The sequence below is a fragment of the Alosa sapidissima genome, chromosome 15 (genome assembly GCF_018492685.1).
Source record: "Alosa sapidissima isolate fAloSap1 chromosome 15, fAloSap1.pri, whole genome shotgun sequence".
Lineage (NCBI taxonomy): Eukaryota > Metazoa > Chordata > Actinopteri > Clupeiformes > Clupeidae > Alosa > Alosa sapidissima.
This window is the reverse complement of record NC_055971.1, coordinates 18,817,704-18,835,637: the sequence shown is the minus strand read 5'-3', so window position 1 is coordinate 18,835,637 and position 17,934 is coordinate 18,817,704. Positions and strand designations below refer to the sequence as shown.

General features: G+C 45.1%; 1 protein-coding gene and 1 non-coding gene across 3 annotated transcripts in view; one reads left to right on the top strand and one right to left on the bottom strand.

Moving 5' to 3' along the window:
* Positions 1-17,934, bottom strand: part of abcc5 (ATP-binding cassette, sub-family C (CFTR/MRP), member 5) — a 31,129-nt gene that overhangs the window by 4,812 nt on the left and 8,383 nt on the right. For both annotated transcript variants that reach the window (XM_042064366.1, XM_042064367.1), the window contains exons 6-23: positions 14,261-14,494; positions 13,637-13,810; positions 12,910-13,057; positions 12,549-12,697; positions 12,334-12,441; positions 7,872-8,228; positions 7,479-7,550; positions 6,593-6,717; positions 5,702-5,774; positions 5,042-5,245; positions 4,609-4,752; positions 4,271-4,367; positions 3,624-3,808; positions 2,427-2,573; positions 2,021-2,150; positions 1,477-1,759; positions 911-1,097; positions 532-621 (exon numbers count right to left, since the gene is read on the bottom strand). In XM_042064366.1, the coding sequence (XP_041920300.1) occupies positions 532-621; positions 911-1,097; positions 1,477-1,759; positions 2,021-2,150; positions 2,427-2,573; positions 3,624-3,808; positions 4,271-4,367; positions 4,609-4,752; positions 5,042-5,245; positions 5,702-5,774; positions 6,593-6,717; positions 7,479-7,550; positions 7,872-8,228; positions 12,334-12,441; positions 12,549-12,697; positions 12,910-13,057; positions 13,637-13,810; positions 14,261-14,494 (2,907 nt within the window). The remainder of the gene's footprint in view (positions 1-531; positions 622-910; positions 1,098-1,476; positions 1,760-2,020; positions 2,151-2,426; positions 2,574-3,623; positions 3,809-4,270; positions 4,368-4,608; positions 4,753-5,041; positions 5,246-5,701; positions 5,775-6,592; positions 6,718-7,478; positions 7,551-7,871; positions 8,229-12,333; positions 12,442-12,548; positions 12,698-12,909; positions 13,058-13,636; positions 13,811-14,260; positions 14,495-17,934) is intronic.
* Positions 5,360-5,431, top strand: trnag-ucc. The gene has a single exon. It is a non-coding gene; the product is annotated as a tRNA-Gly (tRNA).

The following is a 17,934-nucleotide window of genomic DNA, read 5'->3' as shown; positions in this document are numbered from 1 at the left end:
TATGCTTGCTGCATCATTCCATTTCATGATGGTGTATGCACAGTGAAACTGTGGTGCGTTCAAATTCGCAAACACAAGCGAACGTTTATGAACGTTTTCAAACAGTTGTCTCTTTGCCTTGAGTTCTCCACGAACGTTTGCAAACACTCATAAACAGTTTGAGGAGGTAGTTCTCATTAAACATACAGTGGAACTGGATAAAGGGTTAACTTTAAACTTTAAAATGGAATGTTTACATCAAATCATTCAAATTCAACTAAAAATATTCGCCATCATAAACGTTTGCCACAATGCCTGTTTGCCGAATCTGAACACACCTCTATGCTGTTTTACATGACCATATAGGCATTTACCCGGTCTTATGTGACTTACAAAGAACTATTACAGGGACAGTACACCTAGGCAGCTGGGGGTTAAGTGCCTTGTTCAGGGGCACAATAGTGGCAGGCCCTGTTATCAAACCCACAAGGGTATCGTACTTAACATAACATATACTGTAGAGGGGCGGTGAGGGACGGGCTCACACAGTACCTGGATGTAGTGGTGGATTCTCTCCACTGAGGTGAAGCGAGCCTCCGTCTCTGTAGCCAGACGGACGGTGAACTGGAAGAGTCCTGTGAGCTGAGAGGACAGACAAGATGGAGAGCTGATCACTAACTATCAGCCCATCATTACCAGATCAAGAGAAACCTTCAGCCTCATTTAATATCTAATATAAAACTGTATTTACTATATAGAAAACAATGAGATAAATGTATGGACTCTGAAGGAATACAGAAAATTGGTTTAACTAGACACAGCACATTGTAAAATTCTGAGGCCAAGTCGGCAGGATAATTCTTTGGGAGCTCTTCTGACCATTCTACGCAGGGTGTGTGGGTTTGTATGTGCTGTACAGTTGGAGGCTCACCTGGACAGCGTAGGAGATGGCCAGGCCGGCGTAGGCAGGCGGTATGCGTCCGTGCATGACCACAATCATCAGAGCTGTGATGCTGATGAGGGCCACACTGATGACGTCCAGCCGCACAGCCAGCCACCGCATGGCACAGCTGAACAGGTAGAACGGAGCCTGGTTCTGGTCCAACAGCCCCTGGTACCTAAGTGGAGACAGACAGGCAGTGATTACATTAGTTTTTTTAAAAAAATATTATTATATTATTTATTATTATTAATAAAATGTATTATTATTATTTAATATTATTACAAAACAGCATCAAATGCTTAGCTCATCTTGAGTTCTATATTTAAGCCTTGGGGAAACACTGGGGGAACAGGGGGGTCTATTTACAATGGAGCCGTGGTTGAAATAGAATGAAACAGAAGCACCAGCCCAGGAATGGCTTGTGCTTTGAATTCAATTAATGTACTGTTTCAAGACTGGACATACTGTAACTCCTATGACCAACCAAAAGCGTTGAGTTGTTGATGCAGGGCCCTCAGTCAGAATGCCAGTGGGTGCCCCCAATCCTGACCCACCTGTGAAGGAACTCGTCCCCCTTGCCGTAGGCGTGGATAGTGGTCAGGCCCTGGATGCTGGAGGTGACGTGGGACAGGAAGGGCGACTGCGTGACATTGTCCAGGCGCTTGAGCTCGCGGATGAAGACTCGCGACACCATGTGCAGCGCGATGAAGAGCAGTACCAGCGGCCCCACTGCCACCAGGAAGAGGGGGAAGACGCTGCCGATCACGCCCAGGCAGAAGAACACCAGGATCACGTTCTGGATGAACATCTCCGCCTGGAAGGGCAGCCGCGTGTCCACTGCAGAGAATACGGGGAAGCAGAGTTTGAGAGGAGTTTTATTTTTCCAGAGAGTAGAGGAAATCATTTGAATGCTCTACGGAGTATTATGCTAACTTCAACTAGTAACTTCAAGAGAAGTGCAGAACCTTTTGTCATCTATTTACCATCAACTGTAAATGAAAAATAATAATAAACTACATGAAACAAAAGCTCTTCCAGACTTCCTGTCAGTTTGTAGATGTTTTTACATGAAAGACAACCAATAAGTGTTCTGATCACCTTCATCCATGTCTTTGGAGAAGCGATTGAGGATACGGCCAGTGGGAGTGGTGTCAAAAAATTTCATCGGGCTTCGAAGAATCTTCCGGAACAGCTCTTCATGAAGCCTTGAAGACGCCCTTAGTGTGACCTGGGAACAATTTCACAGGTAGGCTTTATACAACTATTATGTACCTATGCATAGTGCAATGATAAGTGCAGTGATACAAATTTACACATGGAGAGGCATCTTAAAGTTGCACACCTCTTCCCCAAAACATACAAACATAGACCTTCACATATGCTAAAGTCATGATGAAACAGTCAGCGCACAAATCCCTGATGATGAAACAATATGGAAACACATGCTATTTTGGAGGCAACATGGAAAAAACAACCACCCCACACACACACACACAAAGCTCACCTTGACAAAGACGATGCCGCGTAGAAACTTGAGCAGGAGCATGACTCCCATGGACATGGCGTAGACGGCAGCGTAGTGCCTCATCAAAGGGTTGTCCCTCATGCTCTCGCTCAACAACGAGCTGTTCCCAACTAGCACCGAGGTGTTCTACAGAGACACAACAAAAACAACCAGGACCTCAGTCTACACTTCTACATTACACATACACAATGTTCTCTTTCTTTCCTTCACCCTTTTCTTTCTTTCTCCCTCTATCATACACACACACACACACACACACACACAATCTCTGAACCGCTTGTTATCCTAAACACTCATTAATAAGAACGCACTATACCACAGTGCTGCCTACATGTAATAACATTAACCACACATCCCCTGAGGGACTATCTGAAATTTTGGCTCTCGCCCCCGGTTCTTGCTGACATACTTCATTCACTTGGGTAATTAAAGCGAGCCTCTATTTGCCTGGAGCAACAGTCTCTATATTGGTCACATGAGAATCCACTGACTTGATTATATGGTCCACTTATCTATATTTGACAGGATGGATTGTGGTATTTGGTGAATTGGGGCCAGCTCCGTGGCCCATTAACGAGGGCAAACCAACCCCCAAAAGTATCCTCACAAGCCTTCATCAAGGTCACTTGCTCATGAAATATTAATAGAGCACTCTCTACTTACACCTGTGCTCACAACTGATTAGCTTTCCGTCCAGCAGTGCACGCACAAACACACACCCCACATGAGCGAATATACACGCACACAGACGCACACACATCCGTGCACACACACACACTTGAATTCTTGAATTTTCCCTTGGGGATCAATAAAGTATCTATCTATCTACACACACACGCAAATACCATGCACACATGCAAATACCATACACATACACCCATACATGCAAATACTATACTCAAATATAACACAAATAAGCACACACCACACACACAGTCCAAAGGTGAATCATGTCACATTAATATTTCAGCTACAGCCATGCTCTAGGGAAGGGGAGAAAGGGCTAATCCTTCACAAAGGGCTTCCTATCCACCACCTCAACACTCCTCTCAAGAGATCTCTTCCATCCCTCCATCTGAGCCCTCTTCCTCTCCTTTCCTCTCTCTCTCTCTCTCTCTCTCTCTCTCTTCCTCTCCACTTTCCTCTCTCTTGCTCCTCCCTCTCTCTCTTTCTTACCCCACTGCCTTGCTTGATCCAGTAGCTCAGCCAATAGTTGCTGAAGGCAGTGCTGCCCACGTTGAGGACGAAGAGGAGGAGGATGAGGAGGAAGACCAGCACTCCTCCTGCGGCCCGGATGTAGACGCCATACACAGACCACGGCACAGAGCCCTTGCCACGCTCCTCCACCTGCATCAGCGGACCTGTGAGAGAACAGAGAGTTCTAGAATCCCTAGCTTTCCTTGCAAATGATACAGCATGGAACAGTTAGGGCCTGTGTCCACCAAAGGCTTTGTAATTTGCGTTCGGTTTGCAGCAGTGGTGTAATATTTAGTCACATAGGACTTGGCTGATTAAGTTTTCCTCTGCCACCACCAACATTGTTGACAGTGTAGGTCCCGCCCCTTCCTTGATTTTAATTGGCTAGCAAAAGAGAAGTGACATTGATGACCCGAGTGCTGTTCTAAAAGATCAACTTTCAGCGCTCTGAGCGCTGTGGAAAATAATGGTCAGCCTCGAGTACTTTTTTTCCGCCAAAGGCGCTGAGCGCTGAACTTCATAGGATTTGTATCTAAAATAGCCGACGTCGGCGCAAAAAACGCAATTGGTGGACACAGGGCCTTACACTCCTACAATAAAAAGGCTCCTCAGAAGCCGTTGCCTACCGTTGTCTTTGCTGACTGGTTTGTCCTTCTTGACTGATCCAGCTTTAGGTTTTTCTAGAGGTTTCTTCAGTGAGTTCCCTGATTTTTTAGTGGGTATCTGCAAGAAAACAAAACAAATGCTCAAAGTAAACCCTCACTCGCCTAGCACAAACTTAGACTAAAAGACCAAAAAACGGGAGATAAAATGTTTGTTTCAGTGACTTCCAAAATCAATATGTTAAGATAAGTCAAGAATGGCAAAGCCTCTGTAATAACAAACAAACTGCACACAGTAAACAAACATTAACCAAGCTGTAATAAACAAAACATGGCTTCTGTGTAGTAGCTCCTCCTGTCACCTCTATGAGGGGGGCCTCTCCCAGCTGCAGGTTGTTGAACATGGCGGCGTAGTCTCCATTCAGGCTCATCAGCTCCTCATGGTTACCCTGCTCAGTGATGTTGCCCTCCCGCATGAAGATCACATCATCACAGTCCACCAGGTACTACACAAAGCACACAAGTGTCAAAGAGTACAGCAAATCATGGAGATGAGTTTGCCAAACCAAAACTATAAATAAATAAATAAATAAATAAATAAATAAATAATGAGCACATGCTATTCCATTGTTCAGATTTGTTAAGCCATCTGAAGTCCATCCATCTTTTTTTTACCAGCCCAACAACCAAAGAGCATTAAATTACCTGTTTTTCTAGCACAGAGATAAGCCATGGCGTTGACACACCAGGCTAATACTGGGGTCAAAGTTCACATGTAGGGGCTACGCAGGTTACCTGCAGCTGATGCGTGACGAAGATGATGGTCTTCTGGCGCAGGTGCTTCCTGATGGCGTTGTTGAAGATGTGGTTTCCCACATGGGCGTCAAGGGCGCTGAGCGGGTCATCCAGGATATAGATGGCACGGTCGCTGTAGAGGGCTCGAGCCAGGCTGATGCGCTGGCGCTGCCCTCCACTGAGGTTGGCACCACGCTCACCAATCTGAGATGAACACAAGCGCAGGATGATATTATATTATCTACAGCTATATATATAATCCACACAATATGGAGTACACACATACTGTAATTTATATTACATTTTTCAATTTTAGTGGCGTTGGTGGTATAGTGGTTAGCACAGCTGCCTTCCAAGCAGTTCACCCGGGTTCGATTCCCGGCCAACGCAGTACTCTCTCTTTCTTGAATTTCCCCTTGGGGATCAATAAAGTATCTATCTATCTATCTATCTATCTATCTATCTATCTATCTAATATACAGTGTGCAAAAGAAAAATACAGAGTGTAGAATGATAGCCAATCCACCACAATCTGCACCAAGCAATGCATAGTATAAATAATGATTTATTATAGGTAAGCATTATTATACTAACATTCATTAAATGAGCAGTTAAAATGCCAGCACTACTGTGTCCGGCTATGAAAGCCTGCGGTCTCACCTCTGTGAGGTCAGCATTGGGTAAGATGGCCAGGTCAGGCCTCAGACAGCAGGCACTCAGCACCGCCTGGTACCTGAGGACAGACAGCAGACAGAAGCTCATTCACTCGCTCATTAGTGGCCTCAACAAAGCACAATAAAGGCTGCACTGTTTCTTTCCCCCCCTTGTAGAAATCAATGACTTTGTGTTTAATAGGGTTGTTTATTTTCACCATTACGTCGCAATGTCTTGACCTTTTCACAGCTTATTGGTGTGAAACAATGACAGAGAATGCTGAGTCACCCTGCTGACTGTGGTAATACTGCTGAGTCATTGAAGCCAGGGTCCACTCCCTACATTCCACACTAAACCACACACGCTGTGTCCATCCGCCTAATCATCTGAGCGGTCGCCCTACTCAGCAGGTTGTGGCTCTCACATGCTTACTCAGGGCCCCTTAGCATCGCCTGACCCAGTGACATTTATACCCTCTGACAGTAATGCACTGACCGTTTGATCTGCCCTGTACTCCAATGAGCTCGGCCTGTGCCTAGCAGCGTTATTGAACAACACCTCAGATGTTAGGAAGTGGAAACTGCATACTACTGTCTGACATCTTCTTGCTACAGTAATTTTGCTCTGACGCTTCAAGCGCTATGAATTATGTGTGTGTGATGTGTACATGCCAACAGAACTCTTTTCTTGATCAGTGAGCAGCCAGCAAGAGTTCTAGAATCATCCACCTGCCATCACTGCTGGCCATCCTCCTACTGTCAGTACTGCAGTATTCCATGCAAACGATACAATTACAAAGGAAGCACTTATGCACACAAGTACAGATTATTACACAATCCTAAAATAAAAAGGTCCCCCAGGTCCTAGAGCTCCAGCAGCTCTTCAGTCAGTCCTTACCTCTCCTCCTCGTACTCCTTGCCGAACAGGATGTTGTCACGGAGCGTGGCGTTCAGGATCCAGGCCTGCTGGGCTACGTATGCAAAGTCCCCGTTTACGGCCACTGTGCCCTCCAGGAGGGTCATCTGCGGGGCAGAGACACACAATTCAGCACGTCAGAGAAATCGACAAACACAAACTCTACTGATGCTACAGGAATAAAGTATGTGTGGTGTGTGGTGAGGGTCCTGGTGCATAATGGCTGCCGTGCATTACCCAGGAGGGTGCTACATATTGGTGGTGGTTAGTGAGGTTACCCCTTCACTCTAAAGTTCTTTGAGTGCATTGATAAAGCGTTATATAAATGCAGTGTTGTTGTTGTTGAAAGTAGAGGGTGGATCTGAAAGAGCCGTGTGGGCCAGCTCTACGTAACTGACAAGTGGCATGTTTCTGAAAATAGGGGTGATGATCATTTCCACTGAATTATTGTGTTTGTCTTGTCACTCGTGCTGGTAAGACTCATTTCTATGCACTCTAATATCTTGGTAGCTGTGCTGAAGTAGAATTGTTTTGGTCATGATGTACGGCTGCGATGGCCCTTCATCCATCTGACAGATCAAGCGGACACTAGATCTTTATCAGTTTCTCCTCTGGTCAAAGACTGCCCCACTCTTGATTGTAAAAGGGCATATTCTACTATTAGTTATTTAAGAAGCTAATCTCCAAATATGGAATAGCTGGACAGACTCCATCTTTCAAAACACATGTCAATTTATGGTAATGTATGTATTTTTATATGTGGCCATGTTCCTTGGAATGACTTTGGCTGCTTTTATACAGTGTGATTCTGTTAGAGCTACAGTGTATTCAGACTGGTTTGAAGAAGGGCAGAAGATCATCTCCTCACCTGTCCCAGTATGGCAGATATGAGAGAGGTCTTGCCACTACCCACGCTGCCACAGATACCAACCAGCTTCCCCTGCAGATAAGGAAAAAGAGGAATAGAATAAGCATCAACTACTTTCTCTACAGTACTACTGTACTTTTGCGTATTCTGAAAGAGTACCATCCACAGGTCTAAAACCCTAAAACAGCATTCCAAGAACTTGGTCATTAACATAACCATCAGCTTGTCCTCTGTCCCTCCTGTCATGTTAAGTTCACTTGTCCCATACATACTGGCCTATGTAAAACATATAGACTCTAACATTTTTTCCAATAAGCACAGGTAAACACATTAGTGTGTGCACACACGCATGCACACACACACACACACACACACTCTCTGTCTTTCTCAGACCTGCTCCACAGTGAGGTCGATGCAGTGCAGGGTCCTCTGCAGGCGCTGGCTGACGGTTGGGATGCAGTGGGGCTGGTGCTCAGGGCTGGAGGCTCCGGTGTCCCCCAGCAGCTGGGAGCTCTGCTGTTCCGCCTGCTCCACTTGCTCCGCCTGCACGGGGCTCCGCAGCGGGGACGCCGGCTGCTTCCGCCGGGTCTTCCTCTGGCTCAGGCCCACACAGGGCGTCCCTCGCGGGGTGGGCTGGGCACTATGGCCCACCATCTCCCACGCCAGGCTCGCCCCCCGCATCTCCACGGCAACCTTGGGGTCCTGCGGCCGCTTGCGGATCATCTCCACCTCGGCCATCAGCAGCAAACTCTGCCGGGGGGAGAGCGGAAGGGAGTCATGCGACTCATCACGGGCATGTTGCATCTCTACAGATTCGACAGCTTGGACAACTGCCTTATGAACGACTACTACTTTAGACTTTTAATACTTTACGCCTATAACGCACAGAATACCGTGCTCAACCTGCACTTGGTGTTTAACCCTTAGAACCCTAAGCTGTTTTTAAGGCATTTTCACTACCTTTATTCATAAGGATTTATTCTGGTCATTGTAAGTGCCACACACACATATTATCAGGGCTTGAAAACGAAATTATTTTTCAAACGTTCCGTTCCGAACGGTTCAGATAGGCCTATGTTTAACGTTTTCGTTCTTGCATGCGTTCCGCCACCAACATATCGGTCCTGAACCGGTTCGGAACGCAAAATATTGTTCGTTCTTAAAGTTCCGGCAGTGTTTGGCGGGCCTATCAAGTCTATTTTTGTGGACTTTACCTTAGAATAGACGTAGGCTACTAATTATTTCCCCTTGATTTAGCCTATACCGTAGCTATGGCCAAAAATAATAAATCACAAGCGGCATCCAAAAACATTCAGATGGGCTATCCATCCCATAGCCTACAGACTTACTGTAGGCCTAACCTATGCCTATAAATAATTTCTTATCAAAAATATTTCTGGATACGTGCTAAACTCCTTACCTGGTTGTAGCCTTTTGGAGTTTTATCCATATGGAGATCTTAAGGCTTGCGCTATAATTCCAACCCTGTTTATAAACGAACCTGTCTGTTGCTGACAAGGCCTCTCTCAAATTTCCTGTTTAACTCTTCTAGGCTACATAGAATAGGCTATAATTGCGCAAACATTTCAAATCCCGACTTTAAAACGACAAGGCGTGGACAGGCAAAATAGGCTATTACGCATAGGCTACAAACAATTTCCAAATCAGTTTCAGTAGCCTACGCCAGTGTTTCTCAAACTTTTACAGACCAAGGACCACTTAACCATTAGAAAAAACCTCACGGACCACATAGCTAATAGACACAATAGGCCTACTCACTGAACCCACCTTGCTTATTGTCTTTGCACCTTGCTTATTGTGTCAGAGGATTCATATGATTTAAATTGGCATAGCTTACATAGGCAGTATTGCAGAACTTTGGATTTACATACAAGTTGGTTCAATATTGCAAACAACGCATCTATATTATTTTTTACAACAGCTCGCGGACCACTTGGGATAGCTTGCGGACCACACTTTGAGAAACACTGGCCTACGCTACGAGCTGGCCTAAGATCCGAAGTGGCAGACGGATAGGTTACACTACAACAGCAAGACAAAATATACCCATTTGGACCAAAGGTCCATTTATTCGTTTTTTTTTAAATTTCAAACTGCAGAAATCAAATTATTAAGCTGTTATATAGAGAACGAAAAAAAAACCCGTTATTAACCGGTTTTGTGGATTTCAGAATAACGTTTCTGTTCCGGAACAGTTGAAGACCATTTTGTTTTCGTTTCCGTTTCCGCTCCTCGTAAAATTCCGTAAAATTCCGTTCGTTTTCGGTTTTCGTTTTCGTTCCTTGAACCGGTTCGGAGCCCTGCATATTATATATTGTTTTTTTCAGCAGAGTCTAGGCTATCCAGATCATTTCATGTATTAGTACTAGCATTGATTTTATTTTGATTTTTAAAGAATTAAAATATAAAAATCATATTATAAAAATTCTTATATTTTGACCTGTATCTCACCACAGCAAGCTCATAGCTCTACATGCATTTCATGTGTGTGTAGGGCAGACTGACCTGAAACGGGTAATATAATTGCCATGTTGGAGGGATACTCTGGGGCTGAGCAATTTACAGAAATATGTGGTGTGTGATTTACGGAAATAAATGCCATTTTTTATTTAGCGATGAAAAATGACCATTCTGCGCTCCATATCTGTGACACTAACTGATCTGACCTGACTTGACCCAAGTTTGCCTGTTAGCATGTGTGACTATGGTGTATGCACTCATGATGATTCTCAACTTTTTACTGCATTGCCATGAACAAAGTAAAGGCAAAAAAGGTGTTTCTCTGTTGAACAAATTGGGATGCAATGTGAGCCTTGAATTGGATGCCATGCAGGAATTTGCTAGGATCTCAAAACCGGATTATGAACATGTTTTGCCATAGAGAAACACACGATAGCGTTGGATTATAAACATGCTTTGCCACAAAAACAGACAAAAACGTGGGGTAAGTTGAGCTATATGAAGTTATTATTTTGCTGTCACTTCGTCTGTTTTATAACCCAGAAGGATGTATTTGGTATCAAATGATAGCTCTGTGTCTCCTCTTTCATCTAACATACGTGGCATATATATCCGATCACGGGTCTGCGAGTAATTACTCCGAGAGTAATGGGTGTGCAGCGTTGGTTTGTGTACATGACGTTAATATTTTGCAATCACTTCGTCTGTTTGCTTGCCATATCTATGCGATCACGGGTTCGCGAGTAATTCAAACGAGAGTAATGGGTGCGCAGGTGAACGCCGAGAAGTATAGACTTTAAATATGATGCAATTTTATTTAATTTCATGATTTTTTTTAATTTTCATACTTGATCGTAAAGACAAGTGCGTAGTCTCTTTGGAAAGCCCCACTTCTTCTCTGTCATAAAATAAAGGTTTTATCTCGTTGTGATGAACAGTCGCGGAGCAATGTAACAGAGAAGAAAGGGTGTGTTTTTTGACGCACTTTGCGTCAATCGGGTTCTAAGGGTTAATGCTTCTTTGCACTTCTGGTTGGATGTCAACTGCATTTTATTGGCTCTGTACCTGTACTCTGCTAAATGAAAATACAGTTGAATCTAATCTACTTTTAGGTGTTCCCCAACATCTCAAACATCACATTATTTCCTATTCAATGCAGGTCCTTTTAAAATTTAATTTGTATCAGAAAACCCTTATTTGATTTACTCTAACACAATCTCCTCTCTATAGTTCCTGACTAGATTACATCCTGATAACATAATCACATTATATGGAATTGAGAATTTAAACTTTTTACTGAAATTCCAAGCATATTACACCAACCACAGGGGTAATAATAATAATTATTAGAGCCAAGTGACCCTTCAGTGGAAAGGAGCTAAGTATCAAATGTTCATTCTGGCCAGTGGTGTGAAGGACAGTAAAGGTCACTAGGGAGCGAAGCGAGAGAGGCTTAGCCGTGTGTGTGTGTGTGTGTGTGTGTGTGTGTCAGGAGAGAGGGGAAGGGTTCAGCAGGTTCAGCTGTACGATACAGGCCTGAGCCTTTCCAGGGATTTGCCAGCTCTCCCCCTCCACATAATTCCTGCGTGCCCCCAGGCTTCAGCTGATCTGATCACCCCACCAGCCAGTCATCACTTCTGCCCCAATCCAACGTCCCAAAACACCCCCCGCCACGTTCACCCAATCTCCTGTTCAACATTTAATCCCTAAAGAATCCTCAACAGGGAGGGCTGCTGTCAGAAACTGGGGCATAACCCCCCCCACCCCACCTCCTCCCCGGGGGCTTTTGTTCTGGACGATTCCGGGTGGGTAATAAAGAAGCACTGGGGTGGAGAATCAGGTCAAGTTCGGATATGTAGGTGGTGTTGAGAGGAGGTCATTAATTTGGGCATGGAGAGTTGGGGGCTTTAGACTGGGACAGCACTGGGCACGGGGCAGCGCGTGAAGCCGGTGTCGCCCAGAGCAGCTGATGCAGCACATTCCCAATGTCCTTCCAGCTGGACCAAAATAAAACACACACCTCACGGGGGCCGCGCTGCCCAGATCCCCGGATTAGGAGGGCCCGGGGCCCCAGCAGGACACACACAGATGTCCTGCCAACAAAGCCCAGCCCGGCCCAGCACTACTAGCACAGCATACCGAGAGCTCGTCTGCTCAGAAACTATCAGACCGCAGGCACAAAGGGCCGAGTGGGAATTAGAGCGCAAGATTAAAGTGGGAGTGGACAGACAGAGATGGTGGGAGTGGGCTTAAGGAACCCAATTCTCATTCTCAGGGTTTGAAGACCCGACCATTAACACCTGTAAACTTGAATCTCGCCGGCTGAATCTCAGTGGGTTTGCGGCTAATGGGACAGAAAGAGCACGCCACTCACCTTGAATCTCTCCATGGCCACTGATGCCTCAGACAGTGATTTCACAGAGAACGGGGTGACCTTCAGTGCAAAGGTCATTGCATTGAAGACAGTTACGACAGTAAATGCCTAAAGCCAGAGAAAGAGAGACAGATATTACACCCCCCTTTTATCTTCTGCTCAGCACTGCACACACACTCCCTACCCAAATACACACTTCCTGCTTAGAGGCGCACCTGAGCAGCGTTGAGGTCGTATCCTAGCAACATGTGCGTTGAGAAAGTGGCCACGCTGGCGATCACCACGACGATGGGCGCCACGCCCACGGTAATGCTCTGGAAGTAGCCAGCTCTCTCCAGGATCACACGTTCCTCTTCACGGATTCCTGCAATCAGCAAGACATTTGTGGTTAAGACACATTCACCAGAAAAGCTCTCAGAGGAGAGTGATCTCTAATGATATGAGTGAGAGAGCTGCTTATTATAGCAAAGATCATCCCTTGAGGCCTCAGACAGAAGACAGAGGCCGAGTTAAGTGGGGTAATATTGAGGTGGTGTGCTGGAAACTTCTGGAAGCAATGGAGGGTTCAATACTTACGGCGGACTGCTTGTGAGAAGGCCTTGACCCAGGCGTACATCTTGATGAACTTGATGTAGTTGAGGATCTCATTCATCTTCTGCACGCGACTGTCCGTGATGGACACGCCTCTCCTCCTGAAGTAGGCCGTCAGCCTGGAGCTAAACATCTATATCAGCAGAGAGGGAAGTCAGAGGAACTGTCGTCCTGACGCCCACCGTATACATTATGCGCATAATAATGTGTATGTTTTGACAAAAGTATATGGGGTGCGAATTTTGAAGTGTCTATTCTTATTCTGTATGATCATGGTCATGGTCAGCATGACCAGGTCTGTGAAAGGTTGCCTGCATGCTTGTGCTCTTTTTCATATACAATAAGTATGTACAGTGTGAAATCTGACCTAAAAATATTTTTAAACGTTGAAGTCACTGTACATAGAACTAGAATGAGAACGTAATGGTATGATTAGGTTATGATTGTATACAGACCTAGGGCCCTTCTTTGATTGATGGGCAATCAAAATCTTAAGTCTAACTAAAGCTAATTTAATAACTAGACAAAGTGTATTGGCTAGTTTGACACAATGGGCAAGACATTGAGGCGTAAACATTGATAAGTCAGCTCAATGCTCAATGCATATGCCACACGAAATCTGTATTTCATGAGAACTTTGTTTGCTGACAGACTTTGCACTTTGCCCACCAAACTAATTAGGGTCCCATATCTGTCAATCAGCACCACTCACCATCGCAGGGTAGAAAAGGATGAAGACAGCAGAGCCCAGCAGAGAGGTGGGGCCCAGGATGAAGAGGTTATAGACCATGCCCAGCACGGCCACCACTGGCCCCCCGGCCAGGAGACTGCCCACCACTGCTGCCTCGAACATCCGCTGACCGTCATTCGAGCACATGTTGATCAGCTGTGGAATACAGCCAGGGCATGGATAAAATGGAGAGTTAGTTGTGTAGCATGTATAAATGTATAAATTAATTTGTAAAAAAAAGGCATAGTCAGCAATTGCCTTTTTTTTTGGATCCCATGATTTCTGTTTTTAAAATGGAGAACACTTTTCCCTTCCAGTTGGGGAACTTCCCAGTGGAAATGTATCACAACTTTTCAATTATTTACTTGACTGAGGTTTTAAAACAGCCAATGTCTCAGGGAAATGTGGGGGCTTTCCCTGACTTGTATTCCAGGTTAAATGTTATTAAGTGGATCTAATTTCAGTGACTTTCACAAAATCTACAACATCAATTTTCTAGATCTAGCCCACTTGCATCCCTCCCTCCCTCCCTCCCTCCCTTCATCCAGCCATCCCTCACTCCTTCCCTCCATCCAGCCCTCCCTCCCTTCCTCCCTCCATCCATACCTCTCCCATGGACTTCTCGCGTAGGCTGCGCAGCCGCAGAATCTTGTGGAAGGCCATGGTGAGGATGGCTCCGCGAAGGCGTGCGCCCGTGCGGTAGTTGAGGGCCCATGTGAGGGCCAGGGACCAGGATCGCACCAGCTCGGTGGTCAGCAGGCCCAGCACCAGCAGCAGGCCGTAGGGCAGGTCCGGCTCGCCCTGCGATGTGTACTCCAACAGCCGCTTCACCACGAAGGCCTGCGGGGGAAGGGGGAGCAGCAAGGGAGGCGACAGGACACAGCGCGCATGACTGAGAGTACGGAGAATGGCAAGAGCTCTAGCTCAGCGACAACATCATCTTCATCATCATCAACATCACTACATTAGTCATCATCATAATCATCGTCATCAGCATCATCATCATCATCATCATCAGCATCATCATTCACTTAAGAAGGACAGAGTCGGAATCAAGTTTAATCTAAAAGAGCATCATTCCGTAATGGATGGTTTTCTAATCATTAGAGACATGGGAAATCTGTTAAAAGTCTACTAAGGATAGAGGATATCAACCTAAGTTCTCGTGGCATACACAATGTGCTCTCAACATTTACCTTTGCTGGCCTTTTTTTCTATTAAGATCCCTTGAAAAGAATAAGAGAAACAATGAAATATGCCGACCACGGCCAATGAGGGAACAAAAGGAGACATTTCACAACATGACTTTTACATGGGTTCTCTTTTTTTGCCCTCCCTTTTCTAAGTCTTTGTTTGCATTAGATGGATTCAAAGACAGTATACCTACAGTCAGACCAGGGTTGGGGTAGAGGACGAGGACGCGGTTTTGTTTTTAACACCTGAAAATTAACATCAGCAGTTTGATTATAGGAGAACAGAGAGAGGGGACAGGGATGGAGCAGAGAGAGAAAGAGAGAGCGCAATAGGACTCACAGAGCCTGGATGTGGCCATTGGCTCAAAAACAGATAGGCCCAACACTGAATCTCTGAGTCCAAAAAAAAACAAAAAACACATACACACACACATACGAACACACATACACACACACACAGATCAAAACATTCATTCTGCTCACATGCATATAATCTTTTCACTCAAGGACATTCTCACACAAACACGGGAACCCCAGCAAACCCACATGGTTTGAATCAACAGTTGAAGTTTATTTGCGACTGTAAAAAGGAAGGCTTTTTTTGAATCTTGTTGTTGGCTTGAAATAGCAAAGCTTTACACAGTCCCATGAACATGATAAATGAGTGAACATAATGCAGCAGGTCATGATTCAACCAAAATAAAAAAAAGTAAAATACAAAACAGGAAAAGCATTGAGAGCACATCTGTAGACATCATTGTGATAGAAATGGCAGAACTGAACAGTCTTTCATAGTGTTCTTATGCATGTGTGTGTTAGAAAGGAAGACAGTGTGTCCATCGGAAGAGTGTGTGATAACACATTTTAAGTCATTTTTTCGTTTACTGTCCATTTAAGAGGAGATCCAGAGAGGAGGGGCAAGGACCAAACCAACTCCCCTCTCTTTTCTCCGGTGGTGCGGCCATATACACTGGCCAACCAATCAAAGGCAGGCTTTTTACTCAAGGCATAGAGACTTAAGGGTTGCCATTCAAGTGTCCATTCGACATGGCAAAAATCCACAGGGCTTGGAAGGCCTCGAATTCTATAGGCCCTCCCGTAAAAATTAAATGAAACTTAAAAGAAAAATCAGTCCGGGCACTGGTTGAGCATTCGTAAGACATCAAAGTCCAATTTCCTTGGCATTTAAGTTAGAACTTTTTACTGAACTGTCCCAGACAGCTGGGAACATGAAGTGTAGTGTTAAACGTGATGGCACAGAAACATACAAGGCAAAAAAAAAAAAAAAACAGTGTTCACATTATACAAAACAAGACATACACACAAGCAATCTCATCACAATAACTTCTTCTAATGGCAAACTGTTAAGAACAAATACTGTAGCATCAAAAACAAATTCATGGATTTAGACGGAAGACACAGATAGAGGCAAACATAGAGAAAGAGAGAGAGAAGAGAGAGGAGAAAGAGAAAGAGAAGAAAAAAAAGAGCAGAAAGAGAAGAAGTCTTGATCCAGCCCTGCGTATGAAACGTGCCCTTACCTCACAGGCATATTTTTTTTGTGCGCTGTTGGAAGGCTCTGGGGCCCGTCTCGCGTTCTATTGCTCTCCGCAGGTAAAACGGACACCCTGTGGAGTCTAAAGAACAGCCTCTGTCACACGTCTCTCCCTTGGGCCAGCAGAGAACTCTGGTCCCCTGCAGACGCCCAAACTGGCACCCCCCAACACCCTCTTCCCCACATTACTTAATCATAAAGGCAGTAAAAAGGTGCATAAATGCATTAGATATACAAAGCCCGTAAAAGCTGCAAGGTTATCGGTTAATATAAGCACAGCAACACAAGACAGAAATGCCTTTGGTGTAAAGGAGGCTGAGGAGCAGCCAAAGTAGAAGTTTCAAAATAAAAGTCTTTTCATAAGTAGGGAGGGGGCTTGGGACAGTAGAAGCTCGCTGCTCAACCCAGGGAGGGACAGTGACAGAAGCTCTCCTTGGAAAAAAGCTGCTGGGTTAAAACCTGTCCTCCCTGTCCACTTAACGCAGACAGGGATAATAGTGACCATACGACTTTCAACGAATTGAGAAACACAAGATCACGGTCTGATAATGCATGGTCAGACTGATAATGGACTGTATAGATCAAAAACAACAGAACAAAAAAAAAAGTTGTGTCAGAAAGACGACACAGAAGAACAAACAAAGATAGAACGCAGAGAGGAGAGAAGTCTGTCTGATAAGGCCGCGCGGCAACAGGGGCAGAAAAAAAAATCTTGACGGCAGAAGCCTTATCCAGCAGAGATTCCAACTTGTACTATGCAGACTGTCACTAGCCCATGCAAATTTACATCTCTCATTTGCACGCATGCAAATATTTGAATGCAGGGTAAGGAGAGCGCAGCGCTGACCTACCGGGGATTCAGGACTACTGTGATCACAACTACATGTGACACGCCTCTAGAGGGCGCTGGTCCGTCAGCGGTGCATGGGCAGGGCATTAGGCCAAACTCAGCTCCACCGCACTGTTTAGAACAGGAACAGGCAACCCCAGTGTAGAGCGTTGGGCTTGTTGAGATGTCGGTGTGCCATTGGGACTTATGAACTACTGGTGATGTCTTTAAAAAACGCAAGCTGTTTCATCTCTGGAGTTGACTGTGCCTGACTAAGGAAACAATGCTAAATCGAGTAGGCTACCCTAAAGAATCTTCAAATCAGGTCCAGTTCCCATGGGCTGAAAGTCCACTGCTTATAAAATAAGTGCGCCAACATTAAGCGGTTCAAACTTACTGAACATAGAAAACTATGCCTACATAAGGTGGTGACATCTCGTTAATTTGTAAGGCACTGATAAGGTCCTGATTTAGGCAACACAATGGCATCCCACTGATAAACACATCACCACTCCTTCTGTTGCCCTCAGAAAGACACACATACTGACCAGCAGCACATTGGTAATTATAAGCAAGGGCCTTTCATGGATTACGCTGTAACAGAGCTGTGCTGGCCGCAATGCATGCTGGGTAAGAGGGTAAGAGAAGAGTGGCGTACAACGCCTCCCTGCCCCATCAGACTTACCTACACACTTCAGCTGGA